This window comes from Heloderma suspectum, chromosome 2 (assembly GCF_057233095.1).
Source record: "Heloderma suspectum isolate Gila_16-S chromosome 2, 16-S_ref, whole genome shotgun sequence".
NCBI lineage: Eukaryota > Metazoa > Chordata > Lepidosauria > Squamata > Helodermatidae > Heloderma > Heloderma suspectum.
The window spans coordinates 341,896,315-341,921,253 of NC_139459.1; the positions used below are offsets into that span (position 1 = coordinate 341,896,315).

General features: G+C 45.4%; 1 protein-coding gene across 3 annotated transcripts; it reads right to left on the reverse strand.

The window, feature by feature from the left end:
- Nucleotides 1-89: 89 nt before the first annotated feature.
- On the reverse strand, nt 90-20,590 carry LOC146355252 (cholinesterase-like). Of its 3 annotated transcripts, XM_084830408.1 has the most exons (6): nt 20,485-20,590; nt 18,756-18,941; nt 16,822-18,286; nt 7,332-7,495; nt 6,730-6,830; nt 90-4,961 (listed from the first exon to the last, which is right to left on the reverse strand). In XM_084830408.1, exons 3-5 carry the CDS (start codon nt 18,276-18,278, stop codon nt 6,763-6,765), a joined length of 1,689 nt encoding a protein of 562 aa, XP_084686534.1. In that variant the 5' UTR covers nt 18,279-18,286; nt 18,756-18,941; nt 20,485-20,590; the 3' UTR covers nt 90-4,961; nt 6,730-6,762. The 3 variants fall into 3 exon arrangements, with proteins under 3 accessions (XP_084686534.1, XP_084686533.1, XP_084686535.1); XM_084830407.1 differs by lacking the exon at nt 18,756-18,941; XM_084830409.1 differs by lacking the exon at nt 18,756-18,941 and having other exon boundaries at nt 3,206-4,961; nt 7,402-7,495.
- Between the last annotated feature and the right edge of the window lie 4,349 nt (nt 20,591-24,939).

Below are 24,939 nucleotides of genomic sequence, written 5' to 3' on the forward strand. Positions count from 1 at the left end.
CTTCTAACCTCCTTGGGCAGCTGCCCAAACTTCCAGGAGCTGGCACTTCCTACCACCTTCTGTCCGGTTTATTTTATTTTATTTTTATTACATTTCTATGCCGCCCCATAGCTGAAGCTGTCTGTGAGGTTTACAGAAGTTAAAAACATTAAAATACAATATACAACATTTAAAATCCATTTACATAAAAGCACACAGACAATATACACAAACAACACAGAACTAAAAACAACTTTGAACAGTCATAACTAAAGACACATCCAGGACCGATTAAACTCATCACGTGCTGCCAAATGCCTGGGGAAAGAGATGGGTCTTAACCTGGCACCGATAAGGTAACAATGCTGGCATCAAGCAGACCTCATCAGGGAGCTCATACCACAGATGGGGGGCTACCACTGAGAAGGCCCTCTCCCTCGTTACCACCTTCCGAGCCTCCCTTGGAGGAGGCACTTGGAGGAGGTCTTTAGAACCTTAGTCCTAGATCAATACTCCAAAACTAAAATATAACTGTGGAGTTTGAAAGAATTGCATTGGGGAGGAACAAAATGCTGCTTAATCCAACCCCCATGCTGAGAGGATGGGCCCTGTCTCAAAAAGCCCTATGCAGGTCACTCTGTGTGGCATCCAGATTGCTGCATGTCAGAAGCAGAAAGCCAACACACTGCAGAAGGGGGGTGGGGGGTGAGAGAGTGTTTATTCTTATTTTATTTGGAGTGTTTATAACCAACTCTTCCATCCTAAAAGGGCTCCCTCTGTGGCTGATAATACTTAAAAATGATTTTTTTAAAAGATTCAGAATCTGAAGATAAAATAAGACAGATAAAAGAGCAGGATAGCAATTAATCTTAAAATCAGAAGCCCCAGGACACATTGGGATTAAAAAAAAAAAAACCTTGGATAAATTAGGAAGCCCTTTAGCCTGGTGCCAGGTGAGCTTCCTGAGGGAGGAGCATAAGACGGGCCCCCACCACTGAAAAGGACATATCATATACTGTGTGCTTTTCGGTTTTAATTTTTGTGAGCTACCCAGAGAGCTTCAGCTATTGGGCAGTATAAAAATGAAATGTAAATAAATAAATATCTTGGTTCACCACTCACCCCCAAAGGTGAGAAGACTCAAAGAAATAAGACAGTCTGTCGGCTACCACTGCTTGAGGCCAACAGAGAAAGCAACAGTCAGGCACCCTCCATCATGTCTAGATACAGCTCCAGTGGAGAGATTTGCTCTCTCCAGGTACCAATTGTCATTGCTGAGACCATCAGAGAGAGAAGAAGTGGTAGGTCTTTCTCTGTGCTTAGTCCTGGCTCCATGATGACTACCTGCTGAACTTTGCAACTAAGAACTAGTGCCTGAGTTTGCTTCTTCTTCCTTTCCCCTCCTCCCTCCCAATTCTCCTTTCCTTTCATGTCATGTCTTTTATATTGTAAGGCCGGGACTAAGGCAGGGACTATTGTAGTTCTGATCTTTGTGAGCCATTCTGTGAGCATTTTGGCTAAAGAGCATGGAGATGTGTGTGTGTGTGTGTGTGTGTATGTGTGTGAAAGACAGAAAGACTAACAACAGAGTAAGTGTGTGTGTGTGTGTATGTGTGTGTGTGTGAGTGCAGATTCAAATCGCTGGAGATGGCTTGGGGAAGTGAGCCAAGCCACATGCAGCAGGGAAAGTGTGATAAAATAAGGGACAGTCAGGCTGTTTGGGGTTGCTTAGGTTCTGGCTACAATGTTGGTGCGGCATTGGTGCTACTCATAAGCCGCCTTGGAAGGATTTGTATCCTGAAAGGCAGGATATGAATAATTACAATAAATACATGAAATGAAACAAGAAATAAAATTACAGTGCACATTGATAGCCTTGAACTGTCCCCCAGAGCAAGTGCTCTGGGTCCATCAGAATATAGGACCCTGCTGTACGTGGCACATGAAGTTGCCAACAAAAAGCTTGTAAGCAAGAACTTTCCCCACGTTACTCAGTAACAACAGCCGGCCCACACAAGCTGAAGTCTGTGGGACAGGTTTTCAAAGTCAAATGGCTTCACTGGAGCCTTGGCAGCAACCCTGAAGGGGTGGATGAAGAGAATGTGCTCTCAGACAGACTTCATGATCATGATGTGTGATTTTGGCTTGTATCCAGTCTTCTGATCTAGTGCTGAATATATCTTCAGATGGACATACAGATCATCATCACTAATGATCTTCAACCTTATTTTGCACAGGGACCTTATGATGAGCTCTTTAGTGGAGGAAATAGTTTCTTTACAAATATAAAATCAAGAGAATGTATTTATTTCATTATTTTATCCTGCTCTTCCTCTGAGCAGCTCAGAGCAGACATGTTGTCATTATGACAACCCAGTGGGAAATGTTGGGCTGAAGTATTAGAACTGGCTCAGGGTCACCCAGTGACCTTCATGGGGAGTGAAGATTTGAACCTGGGTCACCCCATTCCTATTCCAAGACTCTAATCCTGCTATAGGGAACCTTTTACGGCCCGAGGGCCAGAGAAGGATGTTGGGGGCCACATGCCAGCAGTGAGTGGAGATGGAGCCTAAAGTGAACAGGGCTGTCCCCACTCTACCCCTCACACATGGACCATTCATACTGTTCATACACACAGACACCCCATTCACACATACATTATTTATACAGTTCACACACATACATACCACTAGAGGGAGTTGCTCCTTCAGGAACCACCACCTCAAGGTATTCCTGACACCTTGCTTGAGATGGCAGCTCTAGCTTGGCCTGGCTTTTCTTGCCCCTCGCTTTCCTGACAGGAAAGATGAAGGGTAAGCAGAGCCTTCGGGAGCTGTTGCCTCAAGTCGCACCATCCACCCCCTAAGAGGAAACTCCGGAAAGCCCTGGAACAAATGTCGTGTTAATGCCGTTGAGGCCTCTCAGAGAGAGGTGGAGAGATTCAGGAGTGGAGAGGGGTTTGGATTCCCCCTCATCCCCCTCTAAGCCTTCCATTGCTGTGCTGCATAGCAGTAGAGATCTGCCAGTTGAAATTGTGAACATTTTATGGCTTGACTGGCACACAGGTGTAGAGATGGCTCTGAGGCGGCTGCTCAGGGAGTCCGGCCAGCCTGCTCAACAATGGGTAATGATCTGGAGTCTTTCTTTGTGATCAGAGCACAGAATGGATATCTAACTGCTAGGCTTGGTTGTTTTTCCATCCTACCTAAGCAGAGATAGGCCATGAAAGCCCAAAAGAAGTTTAATAATAATTCAAATGTCTAGGAAATATATTGTTTTGAAGCAGTATAGCCTTCCCCTCCAAATCTAAGAAGCCCCCCCCCCCCCGCTGAATAGCCACAGAATGTTGACTGTCAGACAGTTGGAATGGAAACTGGGATTGGGGAATGGAACAGTCTGCTGGAGGAAGGCATGTCTGGCAAGCACCATCCTACCATGAGGTAAGAATACACCACAGTGATTTCTTGCAGGGCCCATTTATTCCCTCTTATAGCAACCTCAGGTTGGGTGGCAAAATGGAGCCACCCCAGAATAAGGTTGTTGCTTCTGCTACGTACTTCTATTTCAAACATATATGTTTGAAATAAAAGAAAATCACATTTTAAATGACTATTTAAAAAATTACAAAAAAACAAACCACACAACACCCTGCCTGACAAAACCTTGTGAGTATATGGAAGGAACGTGATAGCAATTGAGCCTACAGATAGGGAGAAGGCAGGAGGAGAAAGTGTAAAGAGACTAGCACACAGCAGCCCCTTAAGATGTTACTTGCACGGAAGGCCAATGTGTGTTCAAAGGAGGAACGGGCTTGTGTGTTTAGACACAACCGCTCCTCCTCCTGGCCCTGACTTCAACGTTCATGCATCGTGTGTCCATCAGTCTAGTCTATGGCAGAAGGCAGTTTGAGACACGGAATGTTTTTCTGACATGTCAGTCGGAAAAAAGGAACAGAGAAATGGAGGCCAGAGGAAGAAAAGGAATTAACCAGCTCAAGCCCCTGACAGCTTATAGTAAGTATAATGGAGGAAGGCAGATTAAAGAAAATGTGGATGTGTCATCCCATTCTGTCTCTTTAAGAAAATGATAAGGTAGCCAGTATGGCTCCACTTCATCTACTACACATCTTTCCTGCTCCTCAAAACAGGAAGCCAGAGCCATCTCCTGATTAATTAGTCCCCTGCTTTTTATCAGCACATGCCCCAAAGGTGAGAAGTGGGTCTTGTTGTTCATGTGCAACTTTTGTGGTTAGTGAAATAGACTAGGTGAGCCTTCCCCAACATGGTGCCCTCAAGATGTGTTGGACTACAACTCCCATCATCCCCAGGCATCAGGGAGACTATGTGCAACAAATGAGAAATGCCCTTTTATTGTGCAAAACACAGATCATGCTTCATCATCAGTGCTACGTCACGAAGCATCACTATTTGCAGCGTGTCTCTTGTCTCAGAATGCAGGAGTTTCTTGTGCTGTGTTTTGTAATGCTTTGTTCTGCCACTAGGTGTTAATGTTTTCTGCTTGTGATATTTGGCCATTAAAGGGCTAATTTATTATTGATCTATTTATTATTATCTATTTATATACTGCCTTCCTGCCAAAGAATTCAGCACAGTTTACATTTTAACAACAATGATGTACACAGAACACAAAAGGGAAAAAGAAAAGGAAAGGAAGAAAATTAGCAAATTCAGGTACCAACTATTTTCTACTATTCCAAATGAATTGATATAATGACCAAGCGGAATGGCTGATGGGAAGTGTTTCTGGAAGGGGAGGAGCCAAAATGGAAGTTTTCCTGTCATAAAACCCACAAGTACTATTTCATTTAATTGCAATATTGCATGCTGACGTTGCTCCAAAGCACTCAGAGTGGTGAACTTGGAATTCTCAGGTAGAATTGAAACACTCTTTTCAAGTGTTCCTTAGGCCCAGCTTTTCTTAGCTTCTGAAAGAACTGCTTTGGATGGCTTCAGACCATTTTCCTGTAATACAGAGCAGAAGGACAACACACATTGCAACAGGACATGGAAATATAATGCTCTTAGGGATGGGGCATGCAAGCTATTAGTAGTACATAATGCAAAATAAACCATGACCATTGGCCAGTGAGGACTCCTGAACTCTGTTCAGATAGCTTCATACGTGAATCTCTCATGCATCCTGAATCAGCTGCCATAACAACAGAAGTTATCCTTGATTTGATGTGGGCCAGCCGCTCAGCAAGGCCAACCCTGGTCAGGACCAGAAAGAAGGAGGTTGTGCAATCAGTCATTTCTTTAGGGGCATTCAGGTGAACGCCTCCACCCCAGAGTTCAAAGTTCAGTAAGAAATTGATTTTTTGTTGTTCAGTCGTGTCCGACTCTTCGTGACCCCATGGACCATAGCACACCAGGCCTTCCTGTCCTGCGCTCTCTCCCGGAGCGTGCTCAAGTCCATAAGAAATTGATTTTATTAATTCACTATTGGAATAATAATTAACATTACATATTCTCTATTGTTAATTATTTTAGTTATATTGTTAGTCTCAATGGCCTTAATCTGGAGGACAATTCATAGGCATTATACCACTCATACTTGGGGGGGGGGGGGTTCTCCTAAGGAACTTTAATCTATCTCCTGGCATTCCAAACTGCCACTCCTGATACCCATTTAACAGCACAGTTACTGATCAGGGTGGAAGCCTAAATGTATTTTTGAATACTCTGTTGCTAGCATTTTCTATCATAAGGAGAGCCATGCTGGATCAGACCAAGAGTCCATCCAGTCCATCAATCTGTTCACACAATGGCCAACCAACTGCTCACAGGAAGCCCACAAGCAGGACATGAGTGCAACAGCTCCCTCCTGCCTTGTGATCATCCTGCCTCTGATACTGGAGGTAGCATAGAGCCATCAGGACTAGTAGCCATGTTCCTTGAATGTGTGGAAGGGGATTGTTGAAACCTTCCCCCCTCCTGTATTCTCTTCCTGCTCAGGTCCCCCTCTGTGTCAGATAGAGCCCCCAGAGATTTCTCCCTGACCCCCCTTACCATAGTTTCTATCTAATATAGCGTCATGAGTAGTGATGCCACTGAATTTCATAAGTAGTTGGCTCGCTGGTCGAACTTTGCCAATTCGTAATGCTCACCGTTTTAACTAGCCTGAACCGGTGCTTTACAAATTCTCTATTAAGTTTGGAATTGATTGTGAGCTTCTGAACATGCTCAGTCTATATCAAAACAACACTACTTCTGTGCATGTGCTGAGATTTGATTAACGAAGAAAGACCACAGGAAAACAACCAATCAGAAAGGGGGTATATAACGTGGTGATGCATGGTGTCATGATGCACATGGCACTATGTGCATCATTGCCAAACTACAGCTCCCAAGATGCACTTTGATATTGCACATGTGGAAAAGCTTGTTTATGCGGAACGAGAGTTCATTTTAAGGGAGAACTCTTATCCAAGCTTACATGGGAGCATTCCCATGTAAGGAAAAAACAAATTCCTTACAAGGAAAAAACAAATTCCACCCAGGGTAAGTTCTCCTGTCACTACTCATAAGCCCTTTCACGGACCCTGAAGCCCTGCAACACCTCACAATTTATCTGAGAAGGGGGCATATCTAATGCCATGTAGTCTCTATTCACCACATCACTCTCACAGCAACCCACATGTATCCTCCTCATAGTCTTTTGGGGAATCCTCTCCATTGACATTCACTTTTACCTTTTCTACATTCCCCCCCCCCCCACACACACACATACTTTTCAGTTGAGCCTTCATGCAAATTCTCTCGATTAAGATCTGGTCACATACTTTGTGCCATTCGTTTGGCCTGATGAAACAGGATGTCCCTGGGATAGTTCTGCAAGGAAAAAAGTAAATAAATGAGATCAATGGAGCCAATGGAGCATTTTGCCACATTTTCATGATTCTGGTTCTCATTGCTACTTTAAGGCTGCAGTCCAACAGGCATTTACCTGGGAGAAAGTTCCATGGAACTCAATGGGACTTACTTCCAAGTAGGTGTGTATAGGATAGCACTATAATTTAGGAAACCAAAAGTCCTTAACATCTAGCCTCCTAAAATCTATAGCACTTTTATGCCACAAAGTGCCATGGCTTCCACCAAAGAATCCTGGAAATTATAGTTCGGTGCTGAGAATTCTTTTAGGGATTCAGAACCCTTTTAGGGATCACAAAAGTAAAATCCCCTCTTTTAAGGGACAAACTAGATACATCATTGGCAACTACATCACGGGGGGAAAGAAATTAATAGCTGGGACAAGTTGATTTTCGTCAGGACTGGGACAAGTTGATTTTCGTCAGCATATGTGTGTGTGTGGGGGGAGTCTTTTCAGCTCACTTGCATGTGTTGCATTGAATATATGGGCTGCCAGAAAATCGCAGTGCTGGGCAGGCGAGATTGTCATGACCTGGGGTGCCTCTGTGCTGATGTGGAAGAATTTCTGTTCTGTGACATTGTAGAGTGGCCACTGCTCCTCGTTGGATGTGGATCCAGTGGGATTCCTGTCAAGTTAATGAAGAGATCGTCATCATATTACAGCCAGAGACAGTAGCCATACTGAGGCATTAGCAATCAGTGTTCAGTAAATGCATGATGAGGGAGAGTGCACTACACATGGAGGAAGAGAGGACCCTCCTCTGACTGAAGGGAGGGCCCAGGACCCAATACCCTCTGGAGGGAGGACTCCCCCTGTCTCTGGAGGCTCTCCACACACTTTGGAATCCTGGGAAAGCCCCTTTCTTTGATGGAATTCCCACTTCACTCTAGCAATTCAAATGGGAACACTTCTTTGTGAGATTGTTTGCATTTCAAATTAGAAACTAAAGGTTGCCTTTCATCTGGCTGAAGATATTTCATTAAAGCTCAGTCTGTTTCACATGTTGAACCTATGTAAGCACTACCACTGAGTCATATGTAAGTACTACCACTGAGATCAATGGAGTTTATTCCCAGGTAAGCATGCATAGGATTGCAGTCATGCCCCCATTAACTTAATTTTATTGATTACTAGCTGATGTACCCGGCGTTGCCCGGGATGTAATTTTGTCAGAGGTACTATTTGTTAGAAATATCTTAAGGTAGGTTTAAGCTTTTTGGAAAGGCTCCATAAGAAAGGTGAAAAGAAAAATTCAGTACATTTTTTGTTTATTCTATTGTTTATTTCATATAAAACTGAAATTCACATCACTCTACTGTGCCCCCAAACAAACACTGCTCCATGTCCCATTTTTCACCAAAACTTCTCCCTAATTCAATGTGCTGTGTAAACATCTGCCCGACCATAAAATATGACAATGTCACCTACTGCAACGTGATGCACCAGCCTACCAACTACCAGGTAACTTGCAAATCCTTTACGTCAAACCCCAGCTACACACTCAGCTCATTAATCTGAAAAAAATGTCACTTCTGCCACCTTATGCATTGAACTCTTCCACTCAGGGCTTTATTCATGAAAGAGGGAATTGCAAACTTAAGGCCAAAGAAGCTGAGTTGGAAAAAATCCTCAATTCAGCTACATGTAAAACTCTGCTATTTTGCCCCTCATTTTGCGATTCCCTTCTCAATTCCCCACAGTTCATTCTTTTATGAATAAAGCCCTAAGTCTCCACTCCACTGTGTCATCCCAGCCCCGCAGACAGGCAAGCACACACCGCACCGCATTTCACATAGTGATGTACGAAAGGGACTTACCTGGTCCCGCAGCTTGCTTCGCGGTGGGGGGGAGGCGCTTCGGTTCTCCCCCCGAAGTTCAGGCCTGGGGGGGAGGCGCCCCACCTCACCCGGCCGAAATTCAGGCCGGGGAGAAGCGCCCCGTCTCCCCAGCCGCGAAATTAAAAAGTGAATGAAAAAACACACACACACACCCGTGATAGGCTACATAACAATTAACGTAGCCTATCATGGCTAGATTTCCAAAGTCAGCCGTGATAGGCTACGTTAATCGTTACGTAGCCTATCACGGGTGGTTTTTTTTTTTCATTCACTTTGTAATGGCGGCGGCGGCAGCCGGTCGGAAGACCGGCCGCCGCCCCTGCCCCCGCCGAACCGCCGCCGGGACCCACTACCGAGAGGGACATTCGAGGGAGGTAAGTCCCATCCCGGGGGGGGTGGTGGGGGGGGTGGCGGAGAATTTCACCACCAATTTCGGGGGGCCGAATGCGTTGGCATTCGGCCTCCCTGAGATTCGTGGAGAAATTCACAGCCATCCCTAATTTCACATTAGCGTTAATCACACACTATTAACAGATACATCTGGCACTGAAAGGGGTAAAGATATTGTTGGATATTGCAGCAAGAGGGGAGAAAAACTAAATGTTCTGCACAGTCAGAAAAGAAATAGTGCGTAAAGGGGAGGGAACAAACAGCAGCCAGCCAATCCAAGGTGAAGGAAGTCAGAGTGAATGGGAGAGAGACCAATAGAATGAAAGATGGCCAATAAGGTGACTGGTGGTAGCTCAAATCAGAAACCTGGCCTGATTCAGAGGGGGTGCTTGTTAGTAAGGGAAAGTATAAACACAGTAATAATGTGACCCAGTGACTCCTGTCATACACTCTGGCAAGTGAGAATGTGAAGTAAAAGAGGCAGCAACTGTAGGGCCCAAATGGCCCTGCAGTGTGATTAGGCCCAGGGCACCTCCTCCTTATGCCCTGTGTTACTGACGGCCCTGCAGCCAGCCACAGACACAGAAACACACATACAGTGACTTTTATATATATAGTAGATTTCTATATAATTTCTATAGAAATCATAGCATTTCTATCCCACTCTTTTTCTTCTTGCAAGGAACCCAAAGGCAGCTTACATGGTCCCCCTCCTCTCCATTTTATCCTCACACACACACAAAAATCCCTGTGAGGTAGGCTAGGCTGAGAGTCAGTCACTGACCCAAAGTCACCCAGGGAGCTTCATGACCTAGTGGGGATTAGAACCTGGATCTCCCAAGTCCCAGCCCAACACTCTAACCACTACACTACACTTTCTTAACTGTGAAATTGTATTAGTGTCGCGGTGTTTGTATTATTATTTTTGCTTGCTTGATTTACACGTCTGTGTTTTCTGCTGAACGTTTTAACCAGAGTGTTAGCTCCAGTGAGTATAAATAAAAGTGTGTGTGTGTATGTGTGTGTGTGTGTGTGTGTGTGTGTTTAGCTATATCTCCTGTGGCTGTGACTATGGATTTCCTTTGGGGGCACAGATATCAGGGCTGTCATGATGAGCGCCTGACAACAGCCATGCTGCTGCATTCTGCACTAGCTCCAGCTTCCAGACCAGCCTCAAGGGCAGCCCTACATAGAGCGTGTTGCAGTAATCCAGTCTTGAGGCTACTACTGCCGGTACCACCGTGGCCAAGCTATCTCTGTCCAGGAGAGGCCGTAGCTGGCGAACCAGCCGAAGCTGGTAAAAGGCATTCCGAGCCGCCATGGCCACTTGGGCCTCCAGCAACAATGATGGAGTTAGGAGTACCCCCAGACTACGGCCCTGATCTTTCAGAGGGAGTGCAACCCCATCCAGAACAGGCAATGCACCTATCTTCCAGACCCAGGAACATTTGTATATTTCTTTAAAAATTATGGACTAGAGGACATTTCTGCATATGCTAAGTAGTGAACTGAGGTGTGGGGCACCCACCATTATGAACAGAGAGTGAGGAATAAAAAGAGAAGTAGACTCCACCTTCAGCACAGTCGGGAGTTGGTAGTTTACTAGGAAGTGGCTTATTCCTTTCTGGGAGGCCTTGTGCCTTTAGGAGTAGGTTGGCAATTAGACCCTTCTCAACTTAATGTGCTGAGGATCTGAAATATTTTAAGAGTTTGTTGTGTTGGAAAGGGCTTGAAATTTTTCTTTCTGTGTAAAACTTTGCAGCCATTTTTAGGGAAAAAAATTCCAGAGAGGCAGCGAGTGAAGAAAAGTCCCAACCTAAAGCAGCAGAGGATGTTGCAAAAGAAGGAAAGAACTGCAAAGGAACGACTGACTTAAATGTGTTATAGAAATTTCAGTTGTAGTATGTCTGTTATCCCATGATTTTATAAGCTAGGCTATGTCTGTTTTACCTCAGTGTGAGACTGCCATGCTAAACAAAGACACAGCGTCTTATCAGAGACTCAGGAATGCCAAGAATGTGTTTACTAGAGTACAAGGCTACCTCTCTGCGCATGCCTAGATATGTCAAAGGTGCTGCCTGTCTTCTGTTTCCCTCTCAGCTAGACAAAGAGATTAGTACAGCGCAAGCGTAAGACAGCCCCAAAGGTCTTGCCTATATAAACTTTTGAATCACATCACTTGATTGTAACCTTTGATGGAGCGTTAGCCCCAAGGGTTGCCTTATTCTGCAGAATAAAATCGTGTTGGACCAGATCTCTGCCTCCTCTCGTTCTTGGTAAATGATTTGGAAAGTCTACCAGGGAAAAGAACACAATTTTTGTAACAAATTTGGCGACCGCGGCAGGACAGCCCTGTGTGACCTGGGAGCTAGGCAAACGCTGGATCAACCCAAGCGGAGGGTGCCCTGGACCTTGTTTGGTTCACCGTGAGGTTTGAGGCAGCTGTTGCCTGGCAACCCAGCTAACAAAGGACTCCTGAAGAGACGAGGCGAGTGGTGGTCTTTGGAGGACAGGACGAAACGCTGTCCGACTCTGGGGTCGTTTGGAGGCTGAGCTACGAGGTAAGTTGGATCGCACTGTCTGGGCCGTCTGGGGAGTGCAAATCTCCCATTCTTGTCTAACTGAGCCTTGCTTAAGCAGCAGTTGGGAAAGAAAAAATAAAAAAAATTGGCCAACAGGATAGGATCAAAACTTTCGTAGGAGAAAATAGCCAAGACCCACTGGGATGCATGCTTAAGAATTTTAAGTTGTTTAATGACAAAAGATGAGCTCATAAAGTTTTGTAATGGGGAATGGGTGACATTTAGTGTTGGCTGGCCAACTGGGGGAAGCTGAAAAAAATGTTGGGTCCAAGGTATATAATAAAGTGATTGTTGATAACCATGGGGATCAGCTGCCTTATATTGATGCTTGGCAAATGTGGATATTGAAAAATCCTGACTGAATAAGAAAACATAAAGGTCAATATTGTAAAGTCATGATGGTATGCTCCGAGATGAAGCCCAAAGCCCCTGTTCTCCCTGACTCAAGCCCCACGGAAAGAGCTTGGAGATTAAGAGATCCTGCCCAAGGCTCCCTGGGTTTCCCCTGCCCTAATCGGCCTGTTAGGTTGGGAGGAGAGGTTGCTGGGGGGAGGAGGGAGAGAAGCCCCCCCCCACGGAGAACCCATCTGTTACATCCCCACGTCTCGCTCGGTCTAGCTCCTTCTAAGTTGAAACATCTTCCAGTGTATTCAAGTTTGTTAGAGGAAGCAAGAACAGCTACAACAACAACAAAAAAGTTGTAAACTCTGAAGAAAGAGATTTGTTCGAAGTCTTAAAGACTGTGGCAAAATTAAAGGAACAAAGACAGAGCAATGTCTGGGTCTGTGTAAGCTTATCTCTGCCAGTCTATTGAGAGCAGAGCTGAGGGGGGGTTGCCCGGCCCCACCAGAAGATGTCTGTAAGGACCTAATAGAAACAGTAAGATTTGCAAAAGAATTGCCCAAGTTGAAGCATCACAGCTGGAAAGCTGAGCAGACCTTGCTCTTATCTGTCGAAGAATCTAAAAGAGGTGTAAGGTTACACCTTCCACTCTTAAATTAAAGAAAAGACAGACAGCCTTTGCTAACATCCCATTTTTATTGCCCAAAGCTTTTTGTTTGGATCCATTATTGTTTGGATTTTTGAGAGGCACTCTGCACATGGATTAGAATTTTAGACTGTTAGAGATTTGCCATGAACAGTACTGTGAGGCTTGTCATAGCCATAAACTCCGGTTGTTGTAAATTGTGTGTTTGTTTGTGATCAGCTCAGTGCACAGTTTGATTTGTAACTTCAACACTCAGATAAAAAGCTGTATTTCCAAGGCTTTGAGAGATTCACAGACTACAAAGGAAGCAGCCTTCAAAAAGTTCAAAGAGAAACTACGAAAGTTAGTTTCCGTTTAGAAAAAAGGGGGGCCAATAAATTGTATTAAAAAGTGAGAGAGGAAAATTCCCCCTCCCCTTCTCCTGTGGCATCTCTAAGCCCAGCTGTGCTTCTAAAGCCTGAGAAAGTTCCTGCCCCACGTGTTCCAGCTCTTTCTCAAAATCTGAACTGTCTGGACACTCTAAATGCTCAGAGGCAAGCTTGTCACTGTCAAAATTCATAAAGTGTGGAGTTGCCGATGCAAAAATGGTGGCTTAAAACTTTTTGCATATATAAAAATGCCCTTCCCTTGATCTTAATGGGCCCTGGCTGTGTAGCCAGAAGAACAGTATGATTGCCAGATCTGCTCCACCATGCCCTGCAATGAAAAAAAAAAATGTTTTTCAGTCATGCTGTTAGATTTCAATGGTGTAAAGCAGAAAAGGCAAGAAAAAAAGAAAGAAGAGAAAGTTGCAGAAGACTGATGGGGCAGCAGCAATGTCTCTGCCCCAGTTGATGGAGATTGCTTATAAGGTGTTTGTGAATCGTGAGAAAGTAGAGAAGAAGGAAGCAGATAAGAAGGGCAGACAGAACGCAGCTTTGATTGCAATGGCAATCACAGGGCAAGTCCCTGATTGGGCAGATAAAGTTTTAAAGAAAGATTTTGGGAATCAGAGAAAGCTGCATTTGGGAAGAGATGAATGCGCTTACTATAAAGAGAAGGGACATTGGCGAAAAGACTGCCCAAAGCGAAAGGGGAAGAAGAGGGGGGCGATGGTGGCCATAAAAGGGAAAGAGGACCAGCTGTGGGTGTCCTTGCTTCAATATTCAAATGACCTTCTTCTGGCCACCAAGACAGAGGACTCATGTGCTAAAGCTACTACTATCTCCCTCTTGCAAGAATTAAACTTGAAAGGCTATAAAGTGTCACGAGAAAAGGCTCAGATTTGCCAGACCCATGTCACCTTCTTGGGCTACCTGATTCAAAAGGGAACCAGAGACCTGAGCACTGCTCGGTTGGACGTCATACAGAAGACACAGAGGCCTACAGACCCTCGAGAGTTGCGAGCCTTCCTTGGGCTCACCGGGTTTTTTTTTTACAATGTGGATACCTGATTATGGAGGGAAAGCGAAACCCCTGTATGAAGCTTTGACAAAAAAAAAATATCATCCACTGAAAATGGACAAATAAAATGGAAAAGGCTTTTCTTAAGCTGAAGCAAGCCTTGGTGTTGCCACCTGCTCTGGCCTTACCAGATCCCGACAAACCGTACCGGCTCTATGTACATGAAAATAAAGGAGTGGCATCAGGGGTTTTGACCCAAAGGACAGGTCCTTCCTGGAGACCTGTAGGATACTACTCGAAGACTCTGGATCCAACCGCAAAGAGATGGCCTGCTTGCTTAAGGGCCGTGGCAGCAACTGTGCTTTTATCCGTCACGCCAGTCACGCTATGAGATCTCCCTGCTTTCAAGCCCAGGCCTCGTCCTGCCACCTTGCTCCCTAAGCCAGATCTAAATTGTCATGACTGTTTAAAAATTTTAAGTCAGGTGACTCTGATCAGGCCTGACCTCACTGATTCCTTGTTACCAAAGCCAAACCTTAAGGTGTTTGTAGATACACAAGATGTGCAGTAGTTACTCTAGAAAAAGCGCATGGAAAGAGTGCCAATCCCGAAAAAAAATAAGAGGCAATGCTTTGGCAGATAAGGCTGCAAAAGAAGCCGCACAAATGAGAAGTGAGGAGGTGCATTATGAAAGAGACCTAATCCCATATTTGAGTACAGATTTGGTTCCAATCTACTCTCCAGCTGAGCATGAGAGAGCTCTTGAATACAAAGCAAAGCAAACTAAAGATGGATGGTAGATAGTCCCAAGAGGCAAAGTGTTCATATCCAGGCCTCTTCTGAGCTTTATAGTGAGAGACTTGCACCAGGCTACACATCTAAGAAAAATTGCAATAGAAGATCTACTCGTGAGACACAGTGTAGCCCCTAAATTAAAATGGCCACAGGCCTTGCCAGTCGCCTTAACTCGAATACAGTGCACCCCCAGGGGAAGTATTAAATTGACACCGTTTAAAATGTTATATGGGCGCCCACCTCAGATGTTACCTATGGCTGATAGCTTAAATATAAACTTTAAAGTAAGGGCTTTAAAGATCCATGAATATGTTACTGCCTTGCAGTCTGTTTTGTCTTGTCTTCACAGGTTCGTGGCACCATACGAATCCTTGCCTTTAGATGCTCCAGTGCATAATTTCAGTCCTGGTAATTAGGTGCTGATCCAGTCCTGGAAAGATGAACCACTTACTGAAAAATGAAAGGGTCCATTCCAGGTTCTACTCACCACTCACACGGCTATAAAAGTCGCTAGAAGAAAGAAGTGAATCCATCACACCCACATAAAAGCATCACCTGCACCAGAGAGGGTCACACTGGAAGCTGACCCACCTGAAGGCCACCGTTAAAGTAGCAAACCACTAGAAAAATAGGGCAACTTATAAAACAAATAAGTAAAAACTGTGATGACACTGTAATAACAACTGTCAGATTCAGAACCAAACAAGGTAGGGGGTGAACTAGTTACAGGATTGCTTACCCTGGGTTTATACCCAGAAATTATTGCAGAAAAAGTATCCTAGGCCTCACTTGCCATTTAGAAGAGACCATCAGTGCCACAGCCATAATGGTAAGTGCCATGCAATCTGAAATTGAAGATCTCAGCCAGCTAGTGGCCCAGTATCAGTTTGTTTTAGATTATCTCTTAGCACGCCAAGGTGGCTTCTGCACCCTAGTGAAGCAAGGGTGTAGAGTAAAGTTCCATGATTTAAACAAAACCATAGAAAATGAAATTGCCAAACTACAAGATATGATTGGACAGAATTATTCAGGAGCAAGTGATCCTTGGTTATAGTTGACTTCCTGGCTCCCTGATTTTGCATGGTTAAAACAACTTGTAATCAATGCAGTCTTGTTTGTTATGATACTATTGATGCTGGTTTGTGCCTTTAAGTGTGTAGTCCACTGCTGGACCAAAGAGAGGTATGAGATTTAAGAAAAGCCTTTTGAGGGGGGACTGTTATAGAAATTTCAGTTGTAGTATGTCTGTTATCCCATGATTTTATAAGCTAGGCTATGTCTGTTTTACCTCAGTGTGAGACTGCCATGCTAAACAAAGACACAGCGTCTTATCAGAGACTCAGGAATGCCAAGAATGTGTTTACTAGAGTACAAGGCTACCTCTCTGCGCATGCCTAGATATGTCAAAGGTGCTGCCTGTCTTCTGTTTCCCTCTCAGCTAGACAAAGAGATTAGTACAGCGCAAGCGTAAGACAGCCCCAAAGGTCTTGCCTATATAAACTTTTGAATCACATCACTTGATTGTAACCTTTGATGGAGCGTTAGCCCCAAGGGTTGCCTTATTCTGCAGAATAAAATCGTGTTGGACCAGATCTCTGCCTCCTCTCGTTCTTGGTAAATGATTTGGAAAGTCTACCAGGGAAAAGAACACAATTTTTGTAACAAATGGACAGTACTTAAAATTTGGGTTTGGACTCATTTGGTCTTATTGATTACTATATGTGGTGGTTCTTAAATTGGAATATATATATATATATAATTAGACAAGACATTACGTAAGAAACTGATAGATGTTATTTGCATGTGAATCCACCTAGAGACCCTGTATTAAAAATCCTTGGTTTAGAAAACATTAAAGCAGATTGGAAGAGAAAGTAGGTTACACTAACCCCAAGATCAAAGGCCCAAGTCTATGGACTGAATGCCCAGGTATTATGTTTTGGTACATATAATGGGGACTGTTAATGTGCCTTACCCACTTCTGGCAAACTCTGCCCAGTACCGCATCACCCTGCGGTTCAGCGCAATGTCCGCTTCTGTGCTCGTTTGGTTTATCCCTGGGAGCGATGAGAGGGTCCCGAAAAGGTAAGGCACCTCTGCTCCATGGGCTGCTCCCATCCACTCATGCCAGATGGAGCCAGAGATGTGGTGGTTGAAGGAGTACACATACACAGGACCCCCAGCTGCTGCCATGTTTTCAGCAACTTCAGTCAGTGGGCAGAGAAACAAATAATCTCTGCAAAAGTGGGAGAGGACCTGACGGTACCGGTCTGGCCCATGTCCATCTTCAGTGTACTTCAGCACTAGAGCAGTGACAACATTTCCTTCAAAACGCTTTCGCAACAGGGAAGCCATCCCTTCCAGGAGCTGCCCCCAGGTCATTACTGCATCATCTTCCAGGGCGCTAGGGACGCCAGATAATAAAAAGAGAGACCCATCATCCCTGGTAACACCTATGAGTAGTGGTTTAGCCTGCATGGCTCCAGCCTGTAGAAGTTTCTTTGGCTCATCAGGAAGGAAGTCCCCATCTGAGGTGGGTGAGAATAAACCATCCATGCGATAAAACGTATCCCCCTCCATTTCTGTCTCCTGCAGGCAGCTCACCACAGTAGTGTGATTTTTTTTAGGACAGTGCATCTTGTCACCTAAATACAAAACAGACTGCTTGACATTCTCTGGATGCTTCCAAGCCCAGGGGGCATTGGGAGCTCCGCTCTGAACCACAGCGCGGGAAAAAAGGGGTTGGCTTGCTGGAGAGAGGAGGTGGAAACCCACAGAGGCTGCTCCAGCACTGTGGCCAAGGAGTGTCAACTGAGCTGAATCACCACCAAAGGCTGCTGCATTCTCGTTCAACCACTTGAGAGCCAGATGTTGATCCCACAGTCCCATGTTCCCTGGGGCATCTGGTGGGAAGAAGAGAAAGCCCAGTGCCCCCAGCCGATAATTAATGGAAGCCACAATGACGTTCTCAGTAGCAGCTAAAAGTGCCCCATTGTATAAGTCCAGGGAGCCTGCTCCAGCCATAAATCCCCCACCATGGATCCATACAAAGATAGGAACTGGCGTGGAAGGCCTCGGGTGAGGTGCCCATATGTTAAGGAAGAGGCAGTCTTCTGAATTTGATGTGCTGGCCACCCATATGTTTGAAAAAGCGTAGGGAAAAGAATGTCTCTGGTGGCAGGGGTTGCCATAACTGGTGGCCTCCAAGACATGGCTCCATGGCTGATGTGGATGGGGCTTCTGGAAACGCAGTTTCCCCACTGGGGGCTCAGCATAGGGGATGCCCAGGTAGGCAGTCACAGAGCCAGGGCCAGCTGGGACTCGCTTGCCTTTAATAGGACCACTGCTGGTGACCACCACAGTGTCATCTTCAGAGGCCGAACTGGAAATCAGTAGGAAGAGGCTCAAGAAAGATGAGAGGGGAGTGAGCATTGCAGCAGCTGAAAAACACACACACACACGCACATATGACACTTGGCTCTGATCAAGTGCAGCAGACATGGCACCTCTTTTTAAAAACGTTAACATCCTTCCCATCAGTTGTATGATGGGGAAAGAAGGAGCAGGGGAGGGGGGATCAAATCCTTCCCTCTATCTGACCTCTCTTTGAATATCAGTAGTTTAAATGTTTTTTCTCTTCTAAAGGAGCCCCAGGTATCGCACTGAGAAGAGATAATGCTGTGCAGCACGCATTTGCATGTGCATCTCCCAATTCTGCAAGGGATACATGTATGGAAACACCCCACCCCCTTGAATCAAGGCAATAAGGTATTTTTTCTGCCGGAGCAACTGCTTCTGACTAACCACATAAAGACTCCAGAAGAATAACCATGTTAATCCATTGTAGCAGAACCAGCCAAGACTCTTGTGATGTGTTTTGTACAAATTCCTGCAGGTAAAGATTCCAACCTGAAACAGTTGGCTGTTGCTGATCCTGTCTGGACTCATGCGCTGGTTAATGCCTAGTGACTTACAGCTCACCACCACATTTATGGGGAGCTTGCCTTGGGATCTGGAGGCTTTAATCCTTTACCCCTGATGCAGTCTCAAGCTGGATGAAGGTGGGGGACACATGCGCTATTTGCTCTGATTTTTCTGTGAGGAGAGAGAGAGAGAGAGAGAGAGTAAACAAGAGAACTGATGAGGGTGGGAGAGCATAGAGCATAAGAGCCACAATTAGGGTGGGAAAGACAAGAACAGAGTTGGATAGGGACCCTGCAATGGTGGGAGAGAGAGGAAAGGATCCATGATCATGGGGCCCATGGGCACCTGTACCTAGTCCCCCCTTGCCCCCAAAAAACCCTGCAGCTGACCCTGGAGACATAGAAATGTTTTAAGTAAGTAAAGAAACATACTTTCACATCAGTGGAGTCTGGTGGCTCGAATGCCAGTGGGGCTGAATCTCTGGATCCGCTCAGAACCAGTCAGGATTCTGAAGAAGGTATCCAAGGTACTGAACCTATTTTGGGGGGAGGGGTTGGGATCAGCACCTTGGACAGCTGCTTTAGAGTTCTGAATTGTTCTTACTGAAACCCAGAGTGGATTTACAGCCCCACTGATGTTGGAGCAACCAGCCTCCACTGATTCACACCTGTCCAATAAGCAAGGCAAGGTATCTATTTTCAGACATGCACAAAATTCTCAGGCAGACTTGAACAATGATGTTCACCAAATACAGGGTGGATCAAAAGGAGGTATACAGTTGTTTAGAATGTTGATGGGAGGGGGAGAGAATGAGTGAGTAGAAGATTTGTGGGTGGAGTCAGAATGACAGTTGGGAAGAGTGAGTGACAGGGAGTGACAGTTTAATCAGTTAAATGTAGAGAGTGAGGGGAGTGAGGCTCTTAAGTAGGTATACAGTTGTTTAGTTGTTTAGTTATTTTTTTTTACTGATATTGTGAATGATGGCAGCAAACTTGAGTCAAGAACAAAGAAAGTGGATTCTAAAGCAGTACTGGAAGACTGAAAATTCTCTCCCCCTTCCATCAACATTCTAAACAACTGTATACCTACTTTGGGGCCACCCTACATAGGACATTCACTAAAACCTTTAGAGCATCTACCACCTTCGGGCATCTGGTGGCATCCATTCTGGCCTACCCAACCTCATATTAGGACAATATTCAATCCTAATTTTTCTGGTAAAGTTTGGCTGTCTCAGAGGAATGGGAAGGCTGATTATGTAATCCCCGAGTTGGCATCTTCCAATATCTAGCCCTGCCCTCCATAGAAGGTTAAAGAGTATAACTCGGTTTATCAACCTTGAACTTCTTTAGCAAACAAGTGGTCACTCAGTAACCTGGCCTCTGGCTTTGTTCAGCTCCTTGTTTTGTCTCTTTTGAGGGAATGGGGCTTGTTCTTAGGTGACATGGTCTGTGGGCCCCCTGCCCCTCACACACACCCTTCCACTTTGACACCCACAGACATCTATCCAAGGCTTACACCTTAAAGGGAGATTCCAGCTAGATGGAGGACAAATTTCCCAAACTCCAAACAACTAAAACAAATCTAGGTAAGAAGACACTGTGCTAGGACTCAGGAATCCCGACTCCCCTTTCTTGTGCCACCTATTCTGTCATTTTTCCAAAAATCACACCCCAGTTTTCATCCATTCTTCTTCTGTGCATTACAGACTCACCTCCTTTCTCCCCCGGGAGTTTTTCCTTCTCCTCGGTATCCCCCACAGCTCAGTCCAAAAGGTGGCTTATGTGATGCTTCTAGCTCTTACAAATAACGAATAATCTAGGGAGAAGGCAGCTGCCCGTGTGTATGTATAAGAAGGGCAGTGACCTCCTGTGCTCTGGTGTTCTGTGGGAGGACCTGGCATCTTGGGTAAGAGCACATTTCGGGGGTCAGAGGGCACAGAGTGGGAGGTGCTGCAGGAGAAAGGGGCAGCAGTGATTGAAATCCTGTCCCTGGACACAGGCAATGGCAGCCAGGCCTTTGAGAAGAGTCAAAGCCTGGGTCTTCATTTATTGAACATATACTGCTCAAAATGAAAGCCTGATTCAGTGCTGGTGCCACCACGCTCACCTCCTCCCACCTGAAATCCCCCACCCACACGCACACACAACTGTCACTGCTGCTGCTGTGCTCACCTCTTCCTCCCACCCAAAATTTCCTCCCCCACCCTCCGCCATCGCTGCTGTCACTGCACTTGCACCTCCTTCTCCTCTCCTTGTTCTTCTCCTCCTCCTGCTGCCTGAAATTTCCTCCCCCTCTGATGCCATCATCACACCAGGGATGTCTGTTGCTGGGAAATCCAGTTCTTTTTTGACCCAATAGAGCTCCACAGCTTGTACAACTCGATTTGCATTTGTGAGCCAAGCTGTAGGCTTTTCTTTCTTTCTTTCTTTCTTTCTTTTTCTTTTTGCTCACTTTTTTTTTACAGGTTCTGCAATTTGCACAAATTTCTGAACGATTTGTGCAAATTGCTCAGATATTTGGGCAAACTGCTTAGAAAGTTGTGAAAAATGTGGAACCTGCAAAAAAAATGTGCAAAATGCCTGGGAAATCCACAGGCTGGCCTGACTTGCCACAGACCGAGTCAGGTGCTAAGCAGGAACTGGAAATGAAGTCTGGTGGGCCGAACCTAGGGAAACTTGTTGAACTCCCCCCCTCTCCAAGATGGATTCCTCTGACATTGCTACACCACACTCACCTCCTGCTTCCTCTTTAGGGGAATCCCTGCTTTCTCCTTAGGGCTGCTGTGGTGAGTATGGGTGGTGGCGGGGAGATAGGTGGTGGTGGACGGGGATGGAGAGGAGGAAGAGGAAATCCTGAGGGGGTCTGGTGGGTACACTCCGAGGTCCTTGCAGGCGCAGCTGTGCCCAAAGGTGCCACGTTGACAGCCCTTGCTCTACAATCTCAGTGCAGTCAGGAGTTGGTGGTTATCTAGGAAGACATGCCTGGCTAATTCCTTTCTAGAAGACCCTGAAACCCCTAGGATCCATTTGGTCATTAAACCCATCTCACCTTCAGCAATTAATGAGCTCAAATTCTGAAATATTATAAGGGTTTGTTCTGGCTATGTTTTTCTTATAAAGGGCCTCAAACTTCCCTTTCCGTGACTGGCAGCCATTTTCTCAAGACGTTTGTTCTGGAAAGGCAGTGAATGAAGCAAAGAACCAACCAGTCTTCATTCAGGATGTTGGAGGAATCTGTCCGGCAGGGCCAAGCCTGCCAGGCATATGGTGGCTCAGCCCCCCAGACTCCAGCTCACTTGTCTTTGAGCTGGCCCAGCCCGACCCATGCCAAGTTGGGCCAGCTCGCAGACTTCCGCCACCACTGTCGCCATTGCCAGCTGCTGTGCACAACTCTCTCACTTGAGAGAGTTGTGCAGAGTGGTTGGCGGGTGATAGTGGGGGTGGGGGTGGCAGAAGCAATGACAGCGGGAAATTCCAGTACTGGTCATTGTGCAAAAAAGTCTCCCTTCTCTCTGCTGGGGTGGCGGCAGGGAGAAGAAAGACTTTTGCACACAACAACCAACACTGGAATTGCCCATGGTGTGTCATTGTTGAAGATTCTCTCTTCTTTCTGCTGGGGCATCAGCAGGAAGAAGGGAGAATCTTGCAAAATGACATGCAGTGGTGAATTCCAGCACTGGTCATGAGCAAAAGTCTCCCTTCTCCTTGCCAGTGCCCCAGCAGGGAGAAAGGAGACTTGTACACAATGACTGGAGAATCCACAAGTTCCAGCGGGGAGTCTGCGTCTTGGCCCATAAATGCAAGTCAAGCTGGGGGCTCCAGGGAAGTCCATCAAGCCCCAAGAGGGCCAGATTTCCCTGCACCAGGCTTCCCTAGTCTTCATAAAGCAGCAGAGAAGTTGCCAAAAAAAGAGAGAGCTGCAAAGGAAAGACTGACTTAGGTGGCAGTAACTAAAATGTTGGTAGGGATGCTGGAAGAATCCAGTTGGGAGATGGAGCTCAATGAGCTTTCGTTGGCCCCCTCCCCTCCCCCCCAGCCCAGGCTCAGTTCCATCTTCCGCCAGCTGGCCTGACTCGGTGTGCAACAAGTCAGGCCAGCTGATGGAATTTCCATATTTTTATTTTGCATTAAACAGTTTATTCAAATTATGGCTGTAAATTTTGTGAATTTGCATAATTTGTGAAAATTTATGCAATTTACAACTGAAATTTGTGCAAATTATGCAAATTTGTGCGATTTGCAGTTGTAATTTGTGCAAATTTCTGTTTGCTCAAATTATGGCCCAAACAAAAACAAACGTGTTAAAAAGTCCCTGGAATGCGGGGAAACCATGTGGCTCAGTTCACAAAAGCAATTTAAGTTGGGTGCGCCACAGAAGTTTGGCAAGCCCCCAGGGAAGTGGCTATTCTGAATCAGTGCATGGGCAAGGTAATGGACTGGATGAGGGCTAATAAACTGCAACTCAATCCAGACAAGACGGAGGTACTGTTAGTGGGTAGTTCATCTGCCCGGCTGGTGATGTTCAACCTGTTCTAGAGGGGGTTGTACTCCCCCTAAAAGATCAGCTTCGTAGTTTGGGGGTGCTCCTGGATCCAGAACTGTCACTTGAGGCACAGGTGAACTCAGTGGCATGGAGCACTTTTAGTCAGCTTAGGCTGATATACCAACTATGCCCTTATCTGGACAGAGATAGCCTAGCTACAGTTATCCATGCTCTGATAACCTCTCATCTGGATTATTGCAATATGTGAGGCTGCCTTTGAAAATGGTCTGGAAACTTCAGCTAGTCCAAAATAGGGCAGCAAGATTGTTAACAGGGACTGGCCAATGACATCACATTACGCCAGTACTTTTCCAGCTGCGATGGCTGCCAGTCCATTTCCAGGCCCGATTCAAAGTGCTGGTATTCAAAGCCCTAAACAGTTTGGGGCCAGATTATCTGAAGGATCACCTCCTCCCATATGTGCCTGCCTGGACGTTAAGATCATCCTCAGGGGTCCTTATCCAGGAGCCCCTGCCAAAGAAAGCGAGGTGGGTGGCTACCAGGCCTTTTCTGCTGTAGCCCCCTGGCTGTGGAATGAGCTCCCTAGAGAGGTTTGCGTAGCGCCTATGTTGTTCTCCTTCTGGTACCAGGTGAAGACCTTTTTTTCCTCCCAGGTTTTTTTTTAGCATTTTAGCTTTTTAGTCTTTTAGCTCTGGTGTCTTAAATTTGTATTTTAAATCTCTGCATTGCTGCTGGGTTTTATTCTGGCTGTATTGTTATATTGTGGTTTTAAGCTTTTATATTTTATATTGTTTTATGTTGCACTCTGTGGTTTTAATTTCTGTGAACTGCCCAGAGAGCTTTGGCAATTGGGAGGTATAGAAATAAGTAAGTAAGTAAGTAAGTAAGTAAGTAAGTATTGTTATTTTGAGAGGCCTTCCTTGAGTGACCAGCCACATTTTATTAAGTTCAGAATCAGTTTCTTTTAAAATGTTTTAATTGTTTTAATATGGTGTTTTATTCTTTTATCTTGTTGTTCACCACTCTGAAATCTTTGATGTGGAGTGGTATATAAATATTATAAATGAAATAAATTAATAAATAATAAAGAGACATGTAGGGCTCCCTCCATTGGGATGGGAACCCTGGTCAATCCGGGTTCCCATTCTTCTGGAAAGAGCCCATGTGTTCTGGATAACCCCGTCACACATTTTGAACACCTGAATAGGGCTACTGTTGAAGAGAATGGTGTGTGTATATTGTTGTACCCTTAGCTGAATATACTTAGAATCACTTCACACCACCACTCTAAATATGCAAACGTCAGAAGGGAAGCTGGCATGACAGCCAGTGTGGTGTAGTGGTTAGTGTGCTGGACTGCAGAGACCTGAGTGGGAGATCCAGGTTCTAGTCCCTACACAGCCATGCAACTCACTGGGTTACTTTAGGGCAATCACTGACTCTCAGCCTAACCTGCCTCACAGGGTTGTCATGAGGATAAAATGGAGAGGAGTTTCATGTATTCCACCTTCAGCTCCTTGGAGGAAAAGGTGGGATATAAATGTAACAAATAAATAATAAATAGATGTGTAGGGATGTTGAAGCCAGAGTCTTGAATGCATACACCCCACCCCACTTTGAGTCCACATACACTCACTAGAGCAAATGAACAGGGCTCTTGTTC

What these genes read in the sequence shown, in the direction of transcription:
- LOC146355252 (XM_084830407.1), bottom strand. Translation starts at nt 18,278, where the DNA reads ATGCTCACTCCCCTCTCATCTTTCTTGAGCCTCTTCCTACTGATTTCC. An exon ending in GCAGAGTTTGCCAGAAGTGG is followed by an intron (nt 7,496 to 16,821) that starts GTAAGGCACATT and finishes TTAACTTGACAG; the next exon opens with GAATCCCACTGGATCCACAT. An exon ending in ATTCAATGCAACACATGCAA is followed by an intron (nt 6,831 to 7,331) that starts GTGAGCTGAAAA and finishes TTTTCCTTGCAG; the next exon opens with AACTATCCCAGGGACATCCT.